At 47.3% G+C, this 22,027-nt stretch overlaps 1 protein-coding gene across 1 annotated transcript in view; it reads right to left on the bottom strand.

Annotated features, from left to right (window-relative positions):
* The window catches only part of DNAH9 (dynein axonemal heavy chain 9), a 1,064,222-nt gene extending 1,055,152 nt beyond the window's left edge, over positions 1-9,070 (bottom strand). The window contains exons 1-2 of the mRNA XM_034647281.1: positions 8,921-9,070; positions 1,350-1,546 (exon numbers count right to left, since the gene is read on the bottom strand). Of these exons, the coding sequence (XP_034503172.1) occupies positions 1,350-1,546; positions 8,921-9,070 (347 nt within the window). The remainder of the gene's footprint in view (positions 1-1,349; positions 1,547-8,920) is intronic.
* Positions 9,071-22,027: the final 12,957 nt, after the last annotated feature.

Below are 22,027 nucleotides of genomic sequence, written 5' to 3'. Positions count from 1 at the left end.
AGGGAAGAAAACTCGAGGTGTTTCGGAAGGGATTAGGCATCCAGAACCCATGCTGGTGGTCCTTCCACAAAGCCACCACGGACAGCGGTTCACACCATGAGCCCAGGACACAAGCGAAACAGAGAATCTATCATCCGCATTTTCCTGCCAGATACGCACCTTCGCTTAATTTAATTAAATTCATATTTGCTGAGCGGTGATACGGCACAAGTGATTATGGAAGGCATTGAAAGGAGAAGATACGCTCCGCCCTGAAATACAATCCAGCCTTCTGGGAAATTATCAAATTTGAACAAAGCGAGACCAACCCTGCGATGATTATATACACATGCACTGAATGTTATTATGTTAAAATATAAAAGGAACAGGAAAAGGGTAATTTGAATTTATTTATTTTGAAAATTGAATATTTTTATTAAACCACATTACATTTTCTAGTTAACTGGGAAATTGCTTCAAATTATATATGCCGCAAATTACTTCCAAGAGCGAAAACTCATTATAAAGTACGTTGGCATCCCATGCGTCACTTTTTCTCCAGATCAGATCCCGGGCCCTGAATATCTGGTGATGGCGACAATGCATTTGCAAACTCCTGGCAAGATGGCAGGAAGGTGGCCTGTTGCCACAGACAGAGGACTGCTGGATAGAAGGGAAAAAAAAAATATATATATATACATACATATATATATATTTGTGTATATACATATATATATCGTAGATACACACGCTGGCTTAAAAGAAAAGGAAAAAAAATCCCCATGGGACAGAAACAAAGCTGTCTCAGAGCAGAAGGAAGATCTCACCCCTGAAAGGAGAAGAAGCTGGGGTTGTAATGCCCACCCCGGTGTAGGAGGCATGGACTTCAAGTCTCAACAAAGCCAGATTTGTTTCTGTTTGGAAAAAAAAAAAAGAAAAAAGAAAAAGTCCCCAAGAACTGACAAAGTCTCCAGCTGCTGGGGGCGTAGGGTATATACATGAAGAGCCATCAGAATTAGTGATGTTAGGTGCACATAAATGCTGGCAAGAGGCGCGGCCGCCTCCCAGGCCGGCCCTGGGTCTTTGCCAACGATGAGCCCCTGTCCTGATAAGCAGAATACTGGAATCCATGTGGCTGCTCTCAGCCCTGAAATCATGCCGAGCGGTGAAAAGGCCCTGTGGCCCAGAGGGACTGGGGCAAGGGTGGTAATCCGCAGAAAACACCCAGTCCGGAGACGCTGGCAAACAGGCTTGTGTGCGGGACGAGGAGACGCGAAGATCGGGAAGGGGAAAGTTGTGAAGAACGCATTACGATACACTAGGCCCTGCCGGGTGGCAGAGGCCCAGATGGCCGGCCTGGCACTACTTACACGCTCTCACTCTGAGACGCCGCCAGCTCGAGTTTCTCTGCGCCCACGGGAAGAGGCAGCAAGGTCTTCCCCTTCACTTGCTCGAGGAGAACCAGGAGGTCGCACTGGAGGCTGTGGGCGTGCCGCTGGACGTCTTGGCATACCACGTGGGGCCAGTCGAGGTGATTCTTCTCATTGGCCAGGACGGGGATAACCACCTAGAACAGATATGCATGGGAGGAGGGGGGCAGCAAAGGAGGGCATTCTTCTGCGGAGACCTTAAAGAAAGGCTATCTGAGAAAGGCCCGACTACTAAGAACCAAGGTGACGTACTGTCTGGACAGCTGGTAAAATGGGAGGGTCGCGAACAGCCCACCTGCAAATCTCCCTGGCCACCCAGCTCCTGGGGATGCGGTCCCCTTGGCCAATAGCCCTCCTCGTCAAGGGGACAGGTGCAGCTGCTGCTATTTCTGAGTAGCGGGCTTCCTCCAACAAGTCGATCCCTCCTCCCACAGGAGCCAGTGGGCATCCCAGCCTTGGGATCTCACCCAGCTCGCCTGCCTCCCACAGCTTCCGGTTGTTCACTGTGTTCCCAAGTGCAACCCCAAGAGACACAGCAGGCTCCTCCGTGCTGTACGTGTGACTAATATACTGCTGTCAGTCTCACTGGTCCAGTGTTATGTGCTTGGCCAGTCCTAGAACCCTTGGGCAGGAGCCCCTCCCTCATTAACGGGGTGCGTAAGAGGTGCTTGAAACTGTCACAGGGGCTGGAGGCAAAATAGAGGACAAATGCAGGTAAGGACACGCATCTGTCTGCAGGTGGTATGATGGGGCACCTTAAAGAAGGAAACTGAGCTGAGGATCTTGAATCTACCTGTAGGGTGAACACTGGTCAGGGTTTTGGCCACCTGGTATAGTTCCTTTTATTTATTTATTTATTTATTTATTGGGGGGGGGGTATTCATTTCTAGATCCAGCAGCGAGACGTGAACAAATCTGAGCCAGTGAGAGTCGGGCCAAAGTCTCTCATCCGAACTTTTTGACAAAGGGAACCTTCTCTTTCCTATTCATCTGGAACAACTGTGGCCATCCTGCTACCCTCTGGAGCCTTAGAATAGAGACAGTCGGGAAGAGACAGTTCATAGATGGAGAAAGACCAAGTCCTACGAGCTCATTCGAGCTCCTGAATCAGACTGCTCTTGAATTTTCTGAGCTACTTTATATTTTTTTAAGATTTTATTTATTTGACAGCACGAGCAGGGGGAGCAGCAGAGGGAGAGGGAGAAGCAGGGGGCTGGATGCGGGGCTCGATCCCAGGACTCTGGGATCATGACCTGAGCCGGAGGCAGACGCTTAACCGACTGACGCACGCAGGCGACCTCTGAGCTACTTTAAATGGAGGTTTTGATCACTCGCAACTTAAAAAGTTGTAGTTAATGTAACTTACTAGGAACCTCTATCTGTCAAATCTCACAGCTATGGGAAAGGAATACCAGAAAGAAAAAACCCAGATCATCAGGAAATGTGATAATTGAGTAAATAACAAAAATAAAGACTCATTTCGTTGGTTGGGTTCTATACACGACCAAAAAGTCCTTGTGGCTACGGAAAAGAACACCTGGACACCGCAGGAGACGTCTAAGAGGCTGACCCTTGCCTGGTGTATCTGGAAACCGTCGCTGGACTGAGAACTTACAAGGACAGGTGGACAGAGTGTGCCAACGGAGAAAATGTTACAAATTGAGCTCTACTCCTTCGAGGTAAGAAAGGACGCTTTTGGACCCAGGGCAGAAGGCCTGACAGGAGAGGGAAGATGAACCGGAACACTCCTAGGATCCCAAAGGCAGGGGCTGTGTCTTCTCTGGTCTTTTTATACCCACTGTCCTCTGTAGGGCCTGGCAAATAGGAAGAAAAAGAGTTCGTGGGCTGGGGTTGGATTTTTGAAGGCTTTGAGTGATAGAAAAATAATGAATATGAACTTTCTATGAAATGCAAAGCTACTCAATCATTTACTCAATGAACATTTATTGACCATCTACTATGTATGAGTCCTGCTCTAGGTGCTGGGAAGGTGTATCAGTGAAGAAAACAGACAAGGCTTCCCGATCTCATGAAGTTTATATTTCAGGGGAGAGACGGTTAATAAACACGAAATTCTGCAAATAAGTAAACAAAATAAAATAAAACAAAATAAAGCTGGTAAGGAGGATCAAGAGTATGGGTTGGAGAGATTATAATGATAAATGGAGTGACTGGTACAGGCCTCACAGACAAGTAACATTTCAGCAAAGATGGGAGGGTAGAGAGAGTGCTGTGCAGGGAAGTATATTGTAGACAGAAGGAACAGCCAGTGCAAAGGCCCTGAGGTGGGAGTACACCTAGTGTGATCAAGGAGCACTGTGGAGGTCCGTGAAGCTGGAACTGGGTGAACAAGAAGAGTAGAGGTCAGTAAAAGGGGACGGGCCCCATGCAGCCCTGCCTATGGGGCTTTGATTTTTAATCTCAGAGGAACGGGAATCATGTAAGGGTTTTGAGAGAAGGGAGTAAAATGGTCTGCCATCTTTTTTTAGTAGAATCACTCCAGTTGCTGTGTTAAGAATAGGCTGTAGGGGGCAAAAGTGAAAAGGGGGTATGGGTTGGCAAGTCATTGCTATAATACAGAAGGCAATGACTTGGCACCTGGGGGAATGTAGGAGATAGTAAGAGAGGGTTTGGTTCTATATACATTTTGAAGGCTCAGCCAATGTGATTTCTTAATGGATTTGTTGTGGGGTTGTGAGAGCAAAAAGAGGCATCAGGATGCCTCCAAGGTTTGGGACTTGGGGAGCGAGAAGAATGGAGCTGCCATTAACTGATGTGAGGGAGAACAGGGTAGAGGCCATTCTTGAGGAAAGACTGGGAGTGTGTTTTCAGACACATTAGAATCTGATACATCTGTTGGACCTTTAAATGGGGACATTGAGTAGGTAGCTGGTTATGGGAATTGGGAATTCAGAGGAGCAAAGGCTGGAAATACCAAATGCAGTCTGATATAGATGGTCTGTGAAACTCTGCAGGTGATCAGTGCTCCCAAGGAACTAAGGTTCTACAGAAAAGAGAGAGTGTCCAAGGAGTGGGCCCCAGGGCTCTCCAATGTTAGGAACCTGGGAGATAGAGGAAGTACCACCAATGGAAAGGAAGAGCCATTGTGACTGACAGGAGGAAACCCAGAAGACTGGCATCCTAGAAACCAAGTGAAGAAAGGGGCTTCTGGAAGGAGCAGATCATCACGAGCTCTGCGGAATGCTTCTCACAGGTCAAGCAGGAAGAGGATTGATAAAGGATCATGTGATTTAGCCAAGTGGAGGTCACTGGTGACGAACATTGGCTAGTCTTTTACTCACTCTTCCATGCAATGTGGGGGTGACTGTCAGATAAAACAGGAGAAGAAATGGGCACATCGAGAACAGAGACATCTTCTAGACTTTTCGCTGTAGAGGGGACCACAGAAGCAGGAAGATAGGTGGCGGGAGGAATGAGGATTTTGTTTGACGGGAATCAGCTACTGGGGAAGGAAAAAAAAATAAGAACGTAGTAGCGAGGAAAGAATGTTGGCGTGATATCTTTAAGGAGCCAAGAACAGGTGGGATTCAGGACAAAAGGGGCAGTTCTGAGTCATGGGGTTGCCACCAGATTGATGGCAGACGGTCTACCTGCAGCCACGGGAGGGTTGAAGGATCAGGATGAGTATGGATATTGGCAGATGGGATGCATGTAAGCATTTGTGGAAGTTTAATTCTATTATTTCCATTTTTAAAACCCAAGGAAGAAGCAAAAGCATCATAGAGTGAGGTTGATAGAAATTTTGAACACTTGAGGGGAAAAAAGAACGTGTCTAATAGTGGTCTAGAAAGGTAAGAACATAATGGGAAGTTTGGGGTGTCAGCTGGGAAGCATAAAAGGCCTATTACGGGTTCACTGTTGTGAATTTAAAGCACAGCTGGCTGGTTTTTCTCGGCCCCACTGGCTTCATGGGGGCAGGTGTGGAACAGAGGGTTGGATCTCATCAGAATTATGGTTTTGCCAAATGAATATGACAAAACAAGCAAAGGCCGGTGAGTCAGGAGTGTAGGCAAGGGAATGAGGATGATGCAGCCAAGCTGGGTGGGGGAGAGCACTGGGTACGGAGTCAGTCAGCGGGAAGGCATTGGGATGGATGGATTGGAGGTCCCAGCAGGGTGGCACAGACTTGGGGATAGTGGGACGCTGGGGGGAGTAAGCTGAAAGGCAGGAGTCGTGATCAGAGAAAGAGGTGCATGAAATTGGATCACGGCGGGGGGGTGGGGGGAGGGTTATTTGGTAAGGCAAGGTCTGGGAATGGCCACAGGAAGGGCCGGGGAAGAAGGCAGGGAGGGGGACAAGATTGCTGGAGGAGGAAGGTTCAAGGATCCCAGAGGCCTGGTTATTGGAAGGATCATTCATGCGTCTAATGAAGTAGCCATGTGTTAAGGCAGGAGTGATGTTGGAAAGAGTCACAGTGAGCCGGGGGCGGTGCCATCCACTGGTAACACAGCAGTGGGGGGAGAGGGTGGCTTTGTCTGGTGACGTAAGATGCAAACTGAGGCTTTTCAAAATAAATTGAGGAGTAAGGACACCTGCCCCAGCTCCAGGCTGAGAGCTGGAAGGACTGGGGGGAATACAGCTCTCCTCCAGAGAGAGCAGGGGTGGGTTAGGGCAAGAGGATGAGGATGGGTCAGAGAAGTGAGGACACGTCTAAGCAGGATAAGTGACAATAATGCTTGTCCCTTAGGGCATGCCTACAACCTAGCACACTCTTGCAGGCACCCTAATATATTATTTCTTAATTTCATGACAATCCTGCAAGACAGACCCTGACCCCGGAGGCCACATGACACTGATGCATTGCAGAGAACCAGGATTCAAACCCAGGCCCATAGATTCCATATCCCATGCTCCCTCTCCAAAACACAAAACTTTGAAACGGCATCTAAGTCTCAGAGCCCTAAGAAAACCTGGCAGCAGTGAACAACGTGGCCGGGAGGAGGAAGACAGGCAGCAGGGAACTAGTTACGAAGTTTTGTCAGTTCCGAGAAACATTTCTTGGATGTGTTTTTTTTAAACGCTGTACTAGTGTAACAAAACGCTGGTGAAATGTGTAGCTGCTTCTCCTCACTGACATCACACCCCCCGCCCCCAACACAGGAGGACTTTTCTCAGTATGCAGGCTCCTCGGGCTGGAGTGCTGCTGAGTGGGGTGTGGGAGCATGAGGGGAGCCAAGCTGGTCCACAGAGAGAGGAGAGTGGGCAGGAGCTCAGGGAGGGGAAGGGGGGGCTGGGGGGGGGACAGGAGGGGAGCAGGGGGAAGGAACACAATCAGCTTTAGGGTATGTAAAAGAAGTAGAAGGGAGATGCTGCTAGAGGCTTCGAGAAATGCGAAGGCCTGAAGGTAGTCTAAAAATAATTGTGCGGGCACCTGGGTGGTTCTGTCAGTTGAGCATCCGAGCCTTGGTTTTGGCTCAGGTCATGATCCCAGGGTCCTGGGATCGAGCCCCACATCGGGCTCCCTGCTCAATGGGAAGTCTGCTTGATATTCTCTGCCTCTAAAATAAGTAAATAAATCTTAAAAAAAAAAAAAATAAGTGTTCTACCTACCTCAGCTGCCTCGTTTCTCCAGCCTGTGGATTACTCTGTAATGAAAGCTCCTTCCTTCCTTCCCCCTCCCTCCCTCTCTTCTCTTTTTAGCAGAAATGGTAGCATATTATACTATAAATCTGCACCTTTTCAAGAAATTACCTTAAATTGCAGCATTATTCACAATAGCCAAGAGGTGAAAACAACCTACAGATCCATCCATGGATGAATAAATAAACAAAATGTGGTGTATCCACATCGCAATGGAACAGTACTGAGCCTTAAGAAGGAAAATCATTCCGTCACATGGTACACGCCTGGATAAACCTTGAGGACATGATGTGAAATGAAATAAGCCAGTTACAAAAAGACACCTACTGCATGATTCCGTTTATATGAGGTACCCAGAGCGGTCAAGTTCATAGGAACAGGAAGTAGAATGGCAGGTGCTGGGGCCTGAGGAAAGGTGGAGTTAGGGAGTTGTTTAGTGGGTATAGACTAAGTCATGCAGGATGATGGGGGTTCCTGATGGCTCGCTGCACAACAGTGTGTGTGCTTGGCAACTGGACACTTGGAAATGGTTGGGAGAGTGAATTTTATCTCCTGTGGGTTTTTTTTTTTTTCAACAATAAATACAAATTATCTTAAGGACCATCCCATGGCAATCATTCCTTTTAATTATAGATGGACCTTAATTCATTCACCCAGTCCCCTACGGAGAAACATTCAGTTTCTTTCCAGTCTCTTTTAATGCACCAATGAAAATTCTGGAACATTTGAAGGTTTGAACTGTTTTTAAAATTACTTTTGCTTGCTGGATATATTTCCTTGGGCGGTGACGCAACTCTGAGACGGTCCACCGGCCCCCACACATACTTAGTTCCATGTTCCAACGTTTGTTCAATCTGCTCCTAGGACCTTGAAACATCCCAGTCTACTGAGAACCCTAGCTCCTCTCGCCCCCCTCCCCCCACCCAGGGCGATTCTGTCACCACCTGTCCCTTCCCTGGAATTGCCCCTTCCCTGGAATTCCCCCTCCCCAGGGCTTTCGGATAAAGCAACAAAAGGACTAATATCCCGCCCAGCAGGGAACCTCCAGCACCTGGCCTGAGTACTGTGACCAACTTTAAGTGAGTGCTACCTCCACCCCAAAGGACTTCTAAATATTTTAAACATTGAATTAATTGCATGGGTGGGATCTTGTCTTCTGTTTCTTTGGTATTCCCGATAGCCTCTAACACACAAAACATCGTATAACCAGTACACCATCAATGCTTGTTTTATAAGGGGCAGGATCCAGTACATGAAGCCTCCCGAAACACACTCATCTTACGGGGAAGTTTACTCCATTCCAGAAACGTCTAAATGTCCCAAGAATCTCGCCTCTGGCACCCTCTCTGAGACCTCCTGCACTCTCCAACCTTGGGCTCCGATGTCACAGGAGTGCCCTATAATCCACATCTCCGGACATCTTCTTCCCTGAGCTCCGGGCAGACCCCTCCAAACGCCTGTTGGACATTTCCAACCGGATGCCCCAACTTCTTATCTTGGCACAGGGCTGACACTGGCACATGGCTGTGTGATTTATGAATGAGCTGAAATCAAAACCAAACCACCTCTCCCTTTAACTCCCCTCCGTAGGTAAGCACTGTGGATAGGCTTTCACCTCCGTTGCCTCGCTGACCCCATAGAGATGCCCTTCGTTCACCATTACCTGTCCTCCCCAGAGCCAGTTTACGGAGGGATAAAGAGCTACCGCGCCTTAAAAAATGATCAGGACCCACCAGGCACTCTTCAGACTCCAGCCTCCCCCCAACTTTGGCTTGGCCCAGACTAGGACCGACGCAAGTCCGAGCCCCTTAAGCTTCGCGCTGCGACCTGGCCCCCACATCTCAGGTGTGCTCGGGCTTCCCTCCCATCCGCTCGGGCTCGGCCCCGCCCCTCCCGGCCCCGCCCCCTACGCCCCCGCCTNNNNGCTCCCAGGCGCCGGCGGCCGGCCGCAGGCTCCGGGTCACGTAGGCCCCCAGGAGTCGCAGGCGCGGGTCGGCGGCGCAGGGTTCCGGGTCGGCGCCTTCCGCAGCCCGCGCGGCCCGCTCCTCCGCGCCGGGCATCGCGCGCTGCCTCCCGCCGCAGCCGTTTCCCTGGCGACGCAGACGCGGCCGGGACTCCCGCCTCCGCTCCCCTCCTATTGGGCACGAGACTCCTGGCCCCGCCCCTCCCAGCCGCGCAAGGTAGGAGAGGGACGCCGGGGGCAAGAGGCGGGGTCGCGTCGCTGTTGCTAGGAAACCGGCCGCCGCTCGTATTTAGCGCCAGGGCTCCGGGATTGCAGGTGCTTACGGGTGACCGTCCAGGGCAAAGGTTTATTGACGGGGTGCCTGGAGGGGAGGGCAAGGGTAGAAATGCTGTGAAGGGTCTTGCTGGCTAAGGTCTGATTAAATTCTTGGGAGGACTCCAGACACTGAAAATGTGATGGTTCTCCCACCTGCTCCCCCAATGTGTGATTGAAACTCGAAAACTATGTCGAATCATAAAACAGACATAAGGGATTTCAGGGAAGTTTTCAATTTCTTTTCCGTGATAACTTAAATACTTTAGAATGGTGTTTATATGCCTGCTGAGCATTTTGAAATATGTTGGTGTGGCTGAAGAACTGAATTTTTTATTTAATGTACTATTTAATATTAAACTATAACTTAATTTTAGCGCAGTTTCAGGGTTTCAGTATCCATTATTTTAAAAAATTAAAGGTTTTTTAGTGTCCTGTTTTGTTTGTGCCTTAAGAGTCTGCTAAATCTGATAAATAGGGACTCGGACTCTAAGATTACTTTGATTTCCATCAGCATGGCCCCAATCAGTTCTTCTTAGATGCATGCAAGTGCTTTTAAATATACAGGATGTTCAGAGTCTTCAATATACCTGGGTCCTGTCTTCAAAAAAGAATAAGGTGAAGCACCTTTCCTGACCTCAGAAATTACCATTTGTCACCTGCTGAATCCCTCTTCATTACGGGGATATAAATAGCTTGGCCCTTTGCATTGCATGTAAGGGGAGAAGGGGACAAGGACAGGGACAGCCTGGCAGCATGAGGCCTGCAGCTCTGAAATGAGCTCCCCCTCTGCCAACCACCCCGATTTTGGTCACCAACCAGAAACCACAGAATTTCTGGTAAAAAAAAGAATGTTTGTAACAGCCTTCAAAGGAACATTAACAGAATACGCACTTATCTAACGGCAACTCAGCTAACAAGAGCCCCTCAGGAAAAGTTGGTAGCGAAAAAGTAAAATGATTGATTTCATAATACCCAGGGCACAGAAGGTGCTATGATGAAAAATGTTCAGAATAGAAAGGAATCTTTATGTTTGTAAAGAGAGTTTTATCATTGCTAAATTAAACAGTCAGCAGACCAATTGTGAGTAAAGGAACAAAGCTGAGGCACTAAAATGATTTTATTTGAAAGATTTTATTTATTTATTTGAGACAGAGAGAGCACGCGAGTGCCTGGGTGGGGGGAGGGGCAGAGGGAGAGGGAGAGAGAGAATCTTAAGCAGACTCCCCACTGAGCACGGAGCCTGACTCGGGGCTCGATCCCAGGACCCTGAGATCATGACTGAGCCAAATCCAAGAGTTGGTTATTCAACCAACTGAGCCACCCAGGTGCCCCACACTCAAAGGACTTTAAGATGAATTTGCTGATTGACATTGCAAAAACAGCATCAGGGAAAGATAGAGGTGTTGGGGGCTTCTTATGCATATCATAGTTCTGTAGAGTTTTTATTTTGCACAGAGGAAGGCATGATAGTGTTTAAATGCTTAGGGCGTCCAAAGGTGTGAATTCTCATCAGGTTTTATAGAGAGAGTGACTTCAGTGCCATTACTTCCTGTAAATCCTTCAAATAATGTTTCGACCACGCCAACCATGGCCTATTTTGCCCTCCATCCTTATTGTCCTTTTGGCCCAATATACATAAAAATAAAAACTCAGGAGCCCGTGTAGGTGACTTGAAGATGACTGTCTGAGAGAGAAGGCTCCTGAACACTATGGCTGGCTTCCCCTAGATCAAATGATCTAAGAGAGAGAGTGAGCAAGACAGAAGCCACAATGTCTCTCACAGCCTAGCCTTGGAAGCCCCGCACTCATTTCTGCAATAGTCCCCATACACGGATTCACCCTATTCAGTGTGAAAGGGAAGTGGGCCAGGATGTGAATAAAGAGGGACAAGAATGATTGGTACCATCCGAGAGGCTGGCTACTACAAAAAGTGTTAAGGAAGATAGTGAAATGATTTCCCTTTTCTTTTTTTTTTTTTTTAAGACTTATTTTTTTGGGGCGCCTGGGTGGCACAGCGGTTAGGCGTCTGCCTTCGGCTCAGGGCGTGATCCTGGCGTTATGGGATCGAGCCCCACATCAGGCTCCTCTGCTATGAGCCTGCTTCTTCCTCTCCCACTTCCCCTGCTTGTGTTCCCTCTCTCGCTGGCTGTCTCTATCTCTGTCAAATAAATGAATAAAATCTTTAAAAAAAAAAAAGACTTATTTTTTTATTTGAGGGGGGAGGGGCAGAGGAGAGAATCTTAAGCAGATTCTGCACTGAGTGTGGGGCCTGACCCAGGGCTCGATCTCACGACACTGAGATCAGCACCTGAGCCAAAACCAAGAGTTGGAGGCTTATTCGACTGCACCACTGGGGTGCCTTGATTTCCTTTTTTTTTTTAATTAGAAACTTAAACTTGCTTCTATGAGCATAAACTTTTTTATATCGGATTTTTTACTTTGCACAGTTCCTATTCGACATTTTTAATAGTGATCTCTTTAAATTCTAGATAGTCCTTACCGGCAAGAATTTTTTGACGTAGGCAAGCACAATGCAACGTTTAAAGCCTTTACAATCTTTCAAAATTGAACAGTTGACGTTATAGTTACAGAATCTAACAGTCCTTTTCCTCATCGAGAAACATTGTGTTGAAATTTCTCAGTACGCTGCTAGTGGATATTGAATCTACATCAACCTTTCCTATCAAATGTTCAAAATAATAACGAGGTTTTATTTTATTTACATATTTATTTATTTATTCATTTGAGAGGGAGAGAGACAAGCAGACTCTGTGCCCAGCACAGAGCCCATTGCAGGACTCGATCCCAGGACCCTGAGATCATGACCTGAGCCGAAATCAGGAGTCAGACGCTTAACCGACTGAGCCACCCAGGTGCCCTGTGATGAGGTTTGAAATCAAAGAGCACACGTGCGTCGGTGGAATAGACTGTCCTCGCAGCCCTCTTCAGTGCCGCCAAATGAAGATGTCTGAGGCAAATGGACAGACGCACTGGATACGTGTCCCAAAGGAGAACCCGGGTTACCCGAAACTGCATCCCAGAGCCTTGTAGAAGAATATTCACTGTTCATACGGGCAAGATCATGGCAAACAGACTGAGCGCTTACCAGCGATAGGACGAACAGATACATTGTGCTGGATCCCATTCATAGAACAAAATACTGTAGGGCAGTGAACATCGTGCTACACAAAAAAAGGCAAGTTGCAGATAAATGCATTTAGTGATGGTTTATTAGCAGTTTTAAACCAAACAGACAGTATCTTGTTAGACAGACATACGTATGAAGTCATCTGGAGAAAAGGCAGGGAATGATGATCATAAAATTCAGATTTGCATCGCGGCTCGGAGGTGGAGGGGAAAAGAGGTGTGGCACAGTGAGGGACGCACAGGGGCCTTTCACGTCTCTGGTAATGGTTTATTTCTTCACCTGGCTTATGGGTTTTCATTTTACCATTCATTCTTCTTAAACCGTATGCATGTATCATATACTTTCTTGTGTATGTATACAATACTTCACAATTAAAAAAAATTAGAAAGGGATGTGCCATTTCTTGTGCTCTGAATGTTGTAGGGCAATTCATTTCCGTTACTGGAAATAAATGTATTATTATTCATTTAAATGCTCACCATACTCCATTAGACTTATAAAAGTACACCTCAGATATCTTTATATTGGAATTGGTTAAATTTTCCAAATTCGATAATTATGTTTTTTGCTGGTCATCAAATTCAACAGGTGGTCTTCAGCTCTTCTCTTAATAATTTCTTGGCTCTGTTCAACCCCGTAGATTCCAGATTCACCGTGTGGGAATGTTCTAGACTTGATTTCAGAGTTATGGCCACACACTGTGATTCTCTGTGACTACTCTGTTTTTACCTGTTCTGTCAATATTGATGTTGCCCAGTCATCTGTCTCAGACCTTCTGGAGTCTTTTCACTTTAGAATCTCTGCCTGGGGCTCTTGGGTGGCTCAATCGGTGAAGCATCTGCCTTCAGCTCAGGTCATGATCTCAGGGTCCTGTGATCGAGTCCCGTGTCAGACTCCTTGCTCAACAGGGAGTCTGCCTCTCTCTCTGCCCTCTCCCCCGCTTGTGTGTGCACACCCACTCTCTCTCTCTCTCTCGCAAAAATAAGTAAATAAAATCTTAAAATCTCTCCTTGTATGAACTTCTTCATCCCAAGTAATAGTTCCTCCCTTTATGCTAATAGCTACCAAATCTATGTTTCCAGCCCAGAACTAAGTAGGTGTATCATTTTAGGGCAATACCTGTTTTCCCTCAAACCTCTATAGAAATCCCTTTTTGAAACAGTGTTGAAGAGAAGTCTGAAGCCAGCCTGATTTTTGTTCCTTTGTAGGTAACATTATGAAACAACGTAATTATTTAAGGTGGTTTTTTTCCTCCCTTTTTTTAGTTTTGTGATTAAAAAAAATGTTTTCGGATATAGCTAAAGTCCCACTGAATTGATTTTTTGCCTCAATTATGCGAGCACGTTTGGTTCTCATAATGATGGCTTTCTTCGCAGCGGGAAAGATTGTTTCATGGAATTTTTGATTATTACCTATTTTCTCCTTGCACTTGGTCTGGTTCTCTGGTAATGTAAACTGATAAGAGTGTGCTCAAAATTACAAGAAACGGATACATTTTGCAATACTGAGTTTTGGGTTTTTTTTATTCCTATGTGCTTTGAATGTTGTCCTGTGGCTCTCCACTCAGTGAGTCAGTGACATTTAATGCCTCAGGGGAGTGTGGATATAGCTTCAAACGGTCTATTGAATTTCTGAATAGTTTTCAAACACACAGCACAGACAATAGGCATGAAAGCCCTGTTATTTCTTTTCTTTCATTGTAAGACCTAAGCACTTAAGAGGGAGAAAAGGTTTCTGCTGTATGGCTCGTTTGTTTTAATTGCAGGAGCTTGGCTTTGGGGACACAGGGTACAGGGTCCAGAGAATGAGAGCCTGGAGTGTGTATATACCCTAACCTGTAGGTGGAGAAGCACGCTTCCTAAAGAGGAAAGAGCAGACGGGGAGGAGGGATGGGGAGGCAAAGTAGAGGATAACTTGGATATTCTGTAGAATTATTGACCCTTTCAGGAGAGTCCAGAGAAGGGGACACGACGGGACATCTACTACAGAAATCCTGGGGTGCGCAGAAGGGGACACTTGAGCCTGGCTTCCCAGGAAAGCCCCTGGCATGAGAACAGCAGTGAGTGAGAGCAGGGACTAAGGAGAGTAAGCAGAAAGCAGCCTTTCCATGCTGCCTTGCTTCTACACGTTCAGGGACAGAGGTGGACAGTTCTCTGCATCTTTGTGGGATGATTAGGAAGAGGAAATCAGAAATACTTGGAGGGTCAGCTTGGGGACAGGCTGAGAAGGACACAGGCTAGGTACCTGTATTGCCTAGAGACCTGGTGGACAACAGCACATGGTTGCAAGATGGTTTCTATCTCAGGGAGGACCTAGGACAGGTGTAGACACTCTCCCCAATGGCCAAAAGATATTTAAGCTCCCCAGGAACTTCCAACCTTCCAGAGAAGAGAGTAAAAGGAAAGAATCCTGAATAGCTTATGCAGACATGAAGGGATTGGATTACCTTCTGTTAGCAGGACTGTTTTCTACCTCTGACTGTGTATAGAGGTGGATTGGTCTGGGCTTGCTCAGAGCCACTCCAAGTGTTATAGAAAGAAGTTTCATATAGAAATCAGACCTTCCGTGACTGTGGGAAGAGCGGGGAAGTGAAATGGGGAAGTTCTGGAAGATTGTAGCTGGAGGATAATAGAAATCGTCATAGTTTCATGACCATGGAGGAGGTAACTTTATCCCATGTCAAGACTGTTTCCTGCCTTCTCGTACACACTTCCCAGAATCTAATCTCATCCAGGACCATTTTTTAAATAAGAGTTTCTATTCCTGATGGTAGAAAGACGATGAGAATAGGGAGTGTGGGGTAAGATTAAGCTGGATGCTATGACGGGATACAATGTTATTGGTCACTTCACCTGGTTACTATCCCAGGTCGGTAAATGATAGCCTGTGGGCCAAATCCATCCCAGCACCTATTTTTGCAAATTAAATTCGATTGGAACACAGCCATACCTATTTGTTTATGTGTATATTCATTTATGAATTATACTATGAATCGTGAAAAGTCTGTGGCTTTTTTTCCCTACACCGCATGGGTGGAGTTGAATCGTTGAAAGTCTCCAGAGACAGGATGGCCCGCAAAAACCTAAAATATTTACCTCTTTACTGGAGCAAGTTGGCCAAGTTTAGATTAGATACCATCAAGCCTTTTGGTTGGCGAGAACTCAATGTGGAGAAGACTAAAGTTGTCTTAGTCTCATGAAGTCAAATTTAGAATGAGTTTGGTGGTTTCCATATGCTTTAGAGTAAAAGGTCAATCTTTGCAGATTGTGGAATCAGGCAAATCTTCAGTCACAGCTGTGAAAGTGAGGAGAATTCTTCTTTTTTTCTGTGTTTTCTCAGTTATTCTAGTGAGAAGTTGGGAGAGGTTACATTAAGGGTCCCTAGCTAGATATAATTTTAAACAATGGAGTGTGCTTTCTCATTAATGGTTATTAATGGTACTAAGTGTATTCTTTTCTCTCCCTGACCCAACCTGTTCCTGGGGGCTGTGGAAGTATTCATCTCACACTTCTGAGAGCAGGAATGCATTTGTCCATCATTTATTTTGCACGCCCTGGGGATGCAGTGATGGATGGGCTATCGTCTTGTCTTCAGAGAGAACAAGCCATTTAGTAACAATCCAAAAGGGCAATGCTAGAGGCTGGCTACATTCTGAGTCCAGTTAATGTCCACACTGCACTTTGCCTGGTATTCAAAAATCAGCAGAAAGGTGGTTTGATGGACATCAGTTTTATGTGTGTTTACCCTTGCATCCATCCATCCATTCACCCTTCTTCTAGAAACCATTTATCACTTTTTCTTTGGGAAAATATCTCCACCCCTGAACCACCTTCTACCCTTCCCTCAGTCCATGTACCCCCGGTGGGGCTCAGCTCCCAGCTCGAAAACTGGAGTGTATGACTGAGCTACTCAGACCCTTCTGTCCCCTCTCCACAGTGATCTGTGTGGCCATGGGCATGTGATGCTATCAGACTAGCAGAGCCAGAATGAAGGCTTTGGTTTGGCTGTTGGGATCAATGAGTGCTGTCTGTTTTCTCTTGGACTTAAACCTAGAAGGATTTCAGGCAGCACTGATGTGGCCACCTTGGCGCCATGAGGGGAAGGGCTATCTGAAAATGGAGCCAAGTCAGCGGAAATGGACCTGAGAGGTGGGGAGGAGAAAGACGACGCTGTTTGAGATACAGCCTACACACCAGACTTCTCACTCTCATGAGCAAAGATGTCTCCTCTCCAGGAAGCCAATCGGAGTTGGGATTTCTGTCCCCCTTAAGCAAGAGTCACAACTGATACCAGTGGCAAGTAAGGAAAAATTTCCTCAAGAAACAGGAGAGATGAAGATATTTATTGGCAAGGGGGAAGGAATCCCTCAAGGAAACGGTTGAGAGAAAAGACAAGAAGGGATACTTTCTGGAATGGTGTCTGTAGGAAATGTGAAGGGTGAACCTTCAACCACTTGGTTTCTCCTGTAACGACTCCACATCGCAGACTTAGTTCCTGATTTCCACCCTGCTTTTGAATCAAGGCAATACATCAAAGATTAATATGGGCTTATTTCCCTGTGTTTGATCACTATTCTGTGTTTAATTCCCAGAAGGACGAAATACTTAATTAAATGAGCTAAACAATAGCAGTCCTCTCTTGCTTCTCACCATACTTGTCCCGCAAAAATGCGCTATGAAGAGTTGATGAAGCTATTTTTTAAAAAAATGAATTCTTCATACTAGTTAATTATAATCATCTAAAGAGTGGGCATTTTCCACCCAGGGTACAGGTGAGCAAGGAAAGCTTTGGAAAACATACCTTCTCAGCAATCTCTTTTTGCGATTGTGGGAGTTCTTGGGTCTTGGCAATGAACTTTAGTTCTTCGATGTGATACACTCGGTTTTGGAGGAAATCACACATCTGGGAGGCCTGAGGGAAGCTGACTTTTCCCATGGGAACGGGATCGTAAATTTGTGAAATGCATACTCTGTCCTGACTGCACGAGTGAACGAAGTAACGCAGTTCTTATCAAACAGCTGAAGAATTGTGCTCCCTCTGAACTGGTCAGGTGGGGTGTGTGGGATGGGAAGGAGGGGGAGAAAGGATCATGATGAATGGACACTGTTCTTCAGGGTCTCTGGGGCTGCAAAGAAGAGAAAAGATCCTGGATGCCTTGCCTAATGGCCATTGACTGTCAGAGTCAGAGAGAATGTTCCAGATTCTTCCTGCTTGCCTCCAGGAAAGCAGGAGATGTCAGTTCCTTCTAACTCTCTCCCTCTCCTTGGAGCTCCAACCCCCACTTCCTAACCAGAGGAGCCAGCTTACTCCCAGGAGACAATGGGCACAGTCCACCGAGAGGACCTTCTGGGAGGTTGGAGTTGAGTGGCCCTGGGGTGTTCTCTCCTCTGTTCCAAGCTTCCCAGCTGCAGCCACATGTGACAGTTACTGGGGGATATTTAAGAGTTCTAACACCCAGGCCCACCCTGGGGTCATGGAAGCCGTTATCTGGGACGAGAGCCCCAGCCTTGGGACATGTTGAAATATCTCCGGGTGATTCCAATGTGTTCCCAGGGCTGAGAACCACTGTGTTCCAGGGAACCCCTCCTTCTCCAGGGCCAAGGCCATGAGAGAGCTGACTTCCCCCTCCCCACCAGCACTCTCAATCCTCCGTGTTTCTAGATCTCCGTCTCTTTTCCAGCCCACTCCCTCCCCTTCTCTTTGACTTCCTCTCTCTTCACCCGTTCCCTCCGCTTCTCCTTCTCTTTCTCTCTTGGTTCCTTCAGATGTTCTTATTCCCATCAGTCTGGAGGAGTGATAGATACACCCTCAAAGAGGCCACCATTGCCTCTTGGTCCTTGAGGGGCCCACTAGATACTGAGACCATGGTTGACATAAAAGGAAGATGGTGACCCCAGCCCTGTAGAGCCCTTGGGGTGGGACGATCAGGACTGGTTTGCTCTGGTTTGGGCCAGTGGTTCTCAAAGTGTGACCTCAGGCCATCAGCAGCACCTGGGAGCAAGTTAGAAATGCAAATTCCTCATCCCTGACCCAGTTCCACCCAGAGGGAGGCTCTGGGAATGTGTCTTAGCAACTGTGTTTTGGAGGACTTCCAGATGATTCCAATGCATGCTGAAGTTTGAGACCAAGGCTCTGTGGAAACGTGCTCCCTGGCTTCCTCTTCACAGGCCTCCACCCTGGATGAAGGGAGTCTTCCAGACATCTGAGCGCACAGTGGGTCGGGACCTGTATTTTTCTAAGTAAATAATGCTCTCTGCTCAGAGAACCCCAAATCTCTGAGACTCGTGTGGAAATAAAGACCACTTCAGTGAGAAAAAGCAGAGGCTCTTTATCCAGAGCTTGCTGTAACAAGGGAGTTAGTCACTGTCTGAGACGGGAGGAAATTTATATAGTCAGCCCCTCCTCCTACACACACACACACACACACACACACACACACACACACACACACCCAGTATATTGAAATAAGTCAAAACCTCTTCTAACATTTACCAAGAGCTTACTCTGTGCTCAGCACTGTTTTATGTGCTTTCCACGTATTAACTTATCTCGTTCTCACAAAACCCTATGACTTAAGCACAACTGAAATCCCATTTTGCAGATGAGTTGTTGGCAGCCTGGAGATTTTTTGTTGTTGTTTTTTAAGATTTTATGTATTTGTCAGAGAGAGAGAGTGCGAGAGAGAGAGCACAAGCAGTGGGGGCAGCAGGCAGAGGGAGAAGCAGGCTCCCCACTGAGCGTGGAGCCCAATGCAGGTCTCAGTCATGACCTGAGTGGAAGGCAGATGCTTAACCGACGGAGTCACCCAGGTGCCCCTGGAGAGTTTAAATAGAAGGTCTCAGAAAGTCGTGGCCCAGCTTCCAGAGTCAAAACCCTTACCACTCTGCCATGCCGCCTCTTGTCCTTCATGGGCAGATTTCCCCCAAGCGCGTTTTCTGGAGCATGTGGTGCAGCCCTGTCTGATGGGGCTAAGCTTAATTTCTGTGGGGAAATAGAAGAGAATAATGGATGGTGGCCTGGCATGGCCGCAAAGCAAACCTAACTTGCCCTGTCTTAGCTTGACCTACGTCATCCGAATCTGAGGGCAGGATCAAAGAGACAATGACATGGCTTTGAAGGGTGAGCTGCTTACTTCACTGGACCTCAGGGGGGGTCGGGAGAAATTTGGCAAGGCAGCCCAGGAAGGAGCAGAGAGAACTTGGGGGCTTCCCCGACCTTCTATTGCTCTCCTCCCATGGAAAGATACCAGTGCCCACTGGTTGACCATAGGCTTGAGCTGAGCCCTTAAGATAACAGGCAAGACAGGAGAATGTCTGGTCTCCAAGGGAGTGGAATCACAGCAACTCCCCAGACTACCTGTCTTCCTCTTGGCCCACCCTAAATCCAAAGAGGAGGACCTCTGATTTTGATTGACCAAACTCCCAGCATTGTATTTAGTCTAGTCCAAAGTGAACCCCGGGTCACCCTTTCTTCACACACCCAGGGAATTCAAGAGGGTGGGGATTTCTCCTAGTGAAGAGAGGGGCCAACCATCTCAATGTCACCATGGCTGTCTATCCCATCTCCCCCATCCTCCCTCCACCACCACTGCCCAACACACGCACTTTCGAAGCATGTTTGCTCAAGGGTTGGATAAGCAAGATAGGGATGGAGCATTTTTTTTTCCCCTAAAAGACAGGCCATCTTTTTCTCCATTTGGACTTTTTGTCCTCTGAGATCTTCTCCCTTGTGGTCAATGTAAGCTGACCTGGAGCTGGCCTTGAACTGGCGTTGGTTGGGTCTAAGATGCCCGGCACTGCAATTAAACCCTAGACTTAGGAAGAGTCTCTCCCACACCTTTACTCTTCTCCCAGCTCTCAACTAGAGAAAAAGGAGTCTTCCATGACCTACAGCTGAGTTCAGTAAAACTCTGAATGGCCCTAGGCAATCATAAACGCCTCTCTACCCTGCTGTCGTTGCATATATTCCTGCCCGAGATCCTGTGGTGAGAAGGGACAGTCTTGAGGGACAGATTCAGATGTTTGGGATTTGGTGTTTCATCCTTCTCTTTCCACTGCAGTTTGACATGATTTGGATTTACTGCTACACTGACTTTCTCTTGGTGACACAGCTTCCCAGGGGTCTCCGAGCCGCACAGTGAAAACAAAGACCAGTCCAGCTCAGAGTCTCCGGGAGATTTACTGACCTGTAAGAAGGGCATCGTGGAAATAAGCACAATGACAGCTCAAGGCTAGCTCGGGGAAGCAGACTTTGTCCGAGGTGTATATAGATTATACTCTGCTGATGCTGTTCGATAACCCCTTATGCAGCCCACCCCTTTTCTTATAAAAACCTACATCCTATGACTTACCAAGACATGGGGTTACCTCCCCAGTTTTCAGTGTCCAAAGGAGACATTTATAGGCAGGAGTTCTTGCCCATGATCTTGTGGGTTCTCGCACTGCTCTGATCATTCCCCCTGGTTCAAGGTTATTACTCACTCATTGCTGCCAAGACTTTTTTTTCCAGAATTACAGGTTCCATCCCTACTCTGCGAGCCCCAGTGGTTAAGAGCTGCCACAGATGGAGGAGAGTAAAGGAATCTTAGCTCTGACTCTTTGACTTGGAGGTTATGTGTTTTTGGCCAACCAACCAGACCATGGCTCTGAAATGTATTGTGGGTAACCAGAAATCATTGGCCCAGAGAGCGTTTCCTTTTTAAATGAAATCAGTGTATTTGTATCCTAAAAATATGAAAGCTGGTCCATTCTGGGCTGGCATTGCCACACCGTAATGATCGGCTGCAGGTGAGAGATGTAGCCCCCCTTAGATGGGGCTTACACGCTCTGATTTGACCTGGTCCTCACTACCCCTCACTAGCCCCTAATGCAACGAACACATACAACGTCAGGCTAAGAGTCAAGATAGCCTAGAAATTGTGTCTCCTCATAGGCAAGAGTAGTTGTCTCCTAAGGGGTCCAGCAGGGAGTGATGGGGCTGGGCAGACCAGAGAGGGTGTGCCCTCTCCAAGGGGAACAGCTGTCATTCATTCAGCCCATCAGGCTCCTGCTTCGACCAATTCCCTCCTTACAAGTGGAACCATTACATTCTCTGCGTATTAGAGCGTGATGGAAGCACTGTCCTGGAAAAGAAGGAGGGGCAAAGGTCAGAGCAGGCTGATGGCAGACTGTCCTGTAAGGTGGGTGCCCAGCGGCAGCCCTCCCATTCAGGCTTGAGTCTACCCAATTTAAGCCAACCTCTGTGTGATGACTGGGGCTCCTTCATGGATGGGGCTCTGCTGGAGAATGGCTACAGCATTTGCTGCTTTGTTTTCGGGAATGTGTGGCAACTTTGTTTAAAACGAGCCCTCAAGGGGTGCCTGGTTGGCTCAGTAGGTAGGGCGTGTGACTCTTGATCTCAGGGTCATGAGTTCAAGCCCCATGTTGGGGCGTGGAGCCTGCTTTTAAATACATTAATTAATTTAAAAACACTTTTAAAAGACTTATTTATTTGAGAGAGAGAGACAGACAGACAGACAGACAGACTCTGCTCTGAACACGGTGCCCGACTCAGGGCTCAGTCTCACGATCCTGGGATCACGACCTGAGCTGA

The sequence above is a fragment of the Ailuropoda melanoleuca genome, chromosome 17 (genome assembly GCF_002007445.2).
Source record: "Ailuropoda melanoleuca isolate Jingjing chromosome 17, ASM200744v2, whole genome shotgun sequence".
Taxonomy (NCBI): domain Eukaryota; kingdom Metazoa; phylum Chordata; class Mammalia; order Carnivora; family Ursidae; genus Ailuropoda; species Ailuropoda melanoleuca.
The sequence above is the reverse complement of the archived record's forward strand: the minus strand, read 5'-3'. Positions and strand labels throughout refer to the sequence as shown.